General features: G+C 49.4%; 1 protein-coding gene across 1 annotated transcript in view; it reads left to right on the top strand.

Annotated features, from left to right (window-relative positions):
- SCNN1A (sodium channel epithelial 1 subunit alpha) overlaps positions 1 to 4053 on the top strand; it is a 6053-nt gene extending 2000 nt beyond the window's left edge. Inside the window, exons 4-12 of the mRNA XM_074160166.1 lie at positions 190 to 290; positions 702 to 865; positions 1208 to 1306; positions 1476 to 1593; positions 1848 to 1926; positions 2245 to 2302; positions 2428 to 2483; positions 3035 to 3110; positions 3359 to 4053. Coding sequence (XP_074016267.1) covers positions 190 to 290; positions 702 to 865; positions 1208 to 1306; positions 1476 to 1593; positions 1848 to 1926; positions 2245 to 2302; positions 2428 to 2483; positions 3035 to 3110; positions 3359 to 3685 — 1078 coding nt within the window. The 3' untranslated portion in view covers positions 3686 to 4053. The remainder of the gene's footprint in view (positions 1 to 189; positions 291 to 701; positions 866 to 1207; positions 1307 to 1475; positions 1594 to 1847; positions 1927 to 2244; positions 2303 to 2427; positions 2484 to 3034; positions 3111 to 3358) is intronic.
- The last annotated feature ends 240 nt before the right edge of the window (positions 4054 to 4293 follow it).

Raw genomic sequence — 4293 nt, 5'->3', positions numbered from 1 at the left:
AGGACAGGTTTTTACACCACGGTTTTAATTGGTTTTCTGGTTGGAGTGAGTTTACATAACAAATACTGCCCATCTGCTGTAAGCCCCTCTCCCTGCAGGTGGAAAACAGAGTTGCTCCTTTCAGGAAGCCCTTCCCCTTGCTCTCGCAGCCCTTCTCACCCCATGTGAATGTTTCTGTTCCCATCTCAGGAATTACACCCACTTCCACCATCCCTTGTATGGGAACTGCTATACCTTTAACGACAACAGCAGCAGCCTGTGGACCTCCTCACTGCCTGGGATAAATAACGGTGGGTGAGAGGCACTCTTTGGTGAGTAAGGAGAACAGCTCAGCTCTGTTTTCCCAGGAGGAAATCCAGCAACTGAACCTGCTTGGGTTCCCAAATCTCCTGAAACCTCTCTAGGCCAAATCTTCTGGCTTTTCTTCCATCCGGCTCCGAGTCTCTCCATGAAATCTCTCTCAATTCCTAGTTCTGCTTTTTCTAAGCCACAGTGAAGAAATCCAGTTTTCTCCTGGAGCCTCCAGCTTTGTCTCTGGCCTCTCTCCAGCCACCCTCCATTGCTGCCCAGCTTTGGTGCAGCCCTTGTTGATGTTTCTCTTCCTTTTATCTCTTATAGACTCACTTCTAGCCATTCTGCTTGCTCTTTTCTCCTGCACAACAGCTGACCATGACATCCCTTGCTCTCTGACATTCCCTCAGGTCTCTCTCTGGTGGTGCGCACCGAACAGAATGATTTCATCCCTCTGTTATCCTCGGTGACAGGAGCCAGGGTCATGGTCCATGATCAGAATGAGCCAGCCTTCATGGATGATGGGGGTTTCAATGTGCGTCCAGGTATTGAGACCTCCATCAGCATGAGAAAGGTGAGGAAGCATCAGGGGTAAGCAGCAGGGATATGAACTTCGGTGGGGGAAGATTAACTTAGTAGACAGATACAGATGGGTTGTCATGGACTCAGTGTGTGTTTAAGGGAGAGGATTAATCACATGGAGTGAAGGGAGGGGAAGAAGAGGAGCTTACTGGACTAGACAAGAAGCATTTGATTGCAATTTATCCAACAAAATGGAGGGAAGCAGGGGGAGCTGGTATCCAGAGGAAAGCATAAAGAGCAGATAAATGATGGACAAGCAGCAAGCGGCACGGAAGTGTAGAAGGAAGGCAGCAAAGTGCCAGCCGTTATGTGTAATGACCATTTGATATTCTAGGAGATGACTGTGCGTCTTGGGGGCAGTTACAGTGATTGCACAGAGGATGGCAGTGATGTGCCAGTGCAAAATCTGTACTCATCCCGCTACACCGAACAGGTAACCCCTCATCACTGATCCCGTGCCAGCTTGTTTCCCTACTTTCCTGGAATGCTTCAGTCCCCCAACAGCCACGCTTGTTCATGGGCACTGTTAATAGTATGATGTGATACAGGCTGCAGTGGGTTTGGTTCCCTTGCTCAACCTTTTCTACCTCATATGCTTCCAGGTCTGCATTCGCTCCTGCTTTCAGCTCAACATGGTAGAGCGCTGTGGCTGTGCATATTATTTCTACCCCTTACCCGCTAGAGCAGAGTACTGTGACTACACAAAGCATGTGGCCTGGGGTAAGTGAACAGGAGGAATAGTAAAGCTCATGCCCACCTAAAACTGTTTGGTCCACCTCATGTCTCAGTACATCTCCTCATTGTCTTCAATGAGCTTCCCGGTGTGTGACATCCGAAAGACACTCTTGTCTTGGATGGTTAGTCTCTCTGAGCTTGTGGCAGGAAACCTTCTCTGGAGTCCCTTCTCTGTCACACATCAACTTTTGTATACAGATACTGTGAGCTTACCTGGATTTACTTTCTCTGCTGCTCAGGCTATTGCTATTACAAACTCCTGGCTGAATTCAAAGCTGACGTGCTGGGCTGTTTCCACAAATGTCGGAAACCTTGCAAGTAAGTTTGATCGTTGGTCGGGTAGACTGGGAACTCCATTCCTAGAGATCTTGGAAAGCATTCACTGACCAGGGCAGAAGCTTGAGTCAATGGCTGAGCTGCAGCCCAAAATGATACTTCTCCCATCAGGAAGCCAAAATGGCCAAGGAGCATCAGTGTCAGCTCGGGAGTGAGCTCCTGAGGACTCTGCAGAAGCTCAGTGGGAAGTGGGGAGAACTTTAGCCTGGGAGGGAGTTTCCGGGTGTATCTGGGGATTGAGAGACCTGGCCTTGTGGCTCCTACCACTTCCAACAGCTAACATGGCCTCTTGTCTTCCAGAATGACGGAATACCAGCTGTCAGCTGGATACTCCCGTTGGCCTTCTGCTGTCTCAGAAGTAAGGAGAGGGTTTCCTGGCTCCCCAGAACTGCTCTGTACTCCCATTTAGTCCTTACTCAACCGGTACTAAAGCTACAGGATGTGACTGCAGTCATGTAACAATTTATTGCACTTTCATTTCAGGACTGGGTTTTTTACGTGCTATCACAACAGAACAAATACAATATCACATCTAAGAGGTGAGAATCCCTTGACAGAGGTTGCATCCAAACCAGAAACCATACCCGTGGAGCGTGTTTCGGGGGGCCATAGTTCAGATTAAATCACTTATGGGAAGAGATTAGGCATGGGACCCATGGACAAGGCCAGTGGATTGGAGTCAGAGTAAAGATAAACTGAGATTTCATCAAGGACTGTGAATCCAAGTGGAGAATCTGAAAAGGGTCAGCCACTGGCATGAAAATAGTAAGACCCAGACTGCTGCCGTGTAGTTTGGAGTCACGGTAAGGGCTAGTGGAAGAGTGGGAAGCAGAGCCATGGAGGAGTTTGTACTTAGCCAATGTAGGGTGCCGCAAACATTGGGTTTCACAGCGCAGTCTCAGAAGTGCACTGTAAGTCCCAAAGATTGTATTTAGTGCAGAATGAGGGAACTGTGGAGATGGGGAAAAGCCTCTGGGTGGAGATGGGAGGAGGGCTGGGAGCCGAAGGGGACAAAGAAGACAATTAAGCTTGGTGAAGAAATGCAGGGATTGTGGATTTGGTGTTACTGAGCCCCATCTTTCATTTACAGAAACGGTGTTGCCAAAGTGAATATCTTTTTTGAAGAGTGGAACTACAAGACCAATGGGGAGTCACCAGCCTTCACGGTACGCACTTTACTGCCACATCCTCTCTAGCCACCCGTTCCTCCATGATGTCCCTCTGTATTGGCAGGCATTCGTTCCAGCAGCATTGCTGGAACATTCTGGTCTCTCTGAGACATTCTGGTCTCTTTTCCTGTGGCAGGGTGGGAGGAACCCCCCAGCACCACAGGCCCACTGTGAGTGGGACCAGGCAAGGAGGCAAAAGGCTGGAACAAGGGCTGTCCTCACTGCCCTTTCTCCATCTCTTGCAGGTAGTGACACTGCTGTCCCAGCTTGGGAACCAGTGGAGTCTCTGGTTCGGATCCTCTGTCCTGTCTGTGATGGAGCTTGCAGAGCTAATTCTGGATTTCATCGCCATCACCTTTATCTTGGCCTTACGCTGGTTCCGCTCCCGGCAGCAGCTCTCCCCACCAGGACCCCCTCCAAACAGCCATGATAACACTGCTTTCCAAGACGAGGCACCAGGTCTCAGTGCTCCACACCGCTTCACTGTTGAGGCTGTAGTGACCACACTGCCATCCTACAACAGCCTGGAACCGCGTGGGCTGAGCAGGGATGGTGAGGTGGGACATGAGTGAGACATGGCTTATTCCACAGTTCAGATGGGTGGCAACTGGAGCAGAGGTTGCATGCTTTCTCTGTGGGACCTGCATTTCCTTATTTTTGGGGTGCTCTACCTGGACCATAGCAGAAGACTGTGCTGTGGTTGGTCTGGGTTCCTTACTTTCACTACTGTAGGTGAATTCTTCGTCTCATAAAATACTATCGCTCTGGGGATCACCAAGGATGAGAGTTGATCTAGTGTATGTATGGGGGAGCTGTCAACTTGGTTTACTTCCACTCCTTACATGTGCACACCTACATGTGCATGCACGCTTTCTTTTCCCTGCAGCAAGGATGCTGCCACAGTTCTGGTCTGTCGTTAATTAAAGAGGTTTGGCAGGTGTGACTGGCCTCCTCTGTGGTATGACAAGGGACAGGAATGGCATCTCGGCTGGGATACAAGTCTTTCCACAGGCTTAAGATTTCCCTAAGGTTGGAAACTGGTTGCTCTTTCCTAATTCTTAATGTCCAGCTTTGATCTTAAGACCAAGCTGCCCACCCTGCCTCCCAAAGAGGAGAGGCTACTTGTAAAGTCCCAAAAGATGACAGCCACTGACATAATCTCAATTTATGTTATGGACAA

The sequence above is a fragment of the Numenius arquata genome, chromosome 1, assembly GCF_964106895.1.
Source record: "Numenius arquata chromosome 1, bNumArq3.hap1.1, whole genome shotgun sequence".
Taxonomy (NCBI): Eukaryota; Metazoa; Chordata; class Aves; order Charadriiformes; family Scolopacidae; genus Numenius; species Numenius arquata.
This window is presented reverse-complemented; position numbering and strand designations above follow the sequence as displayed.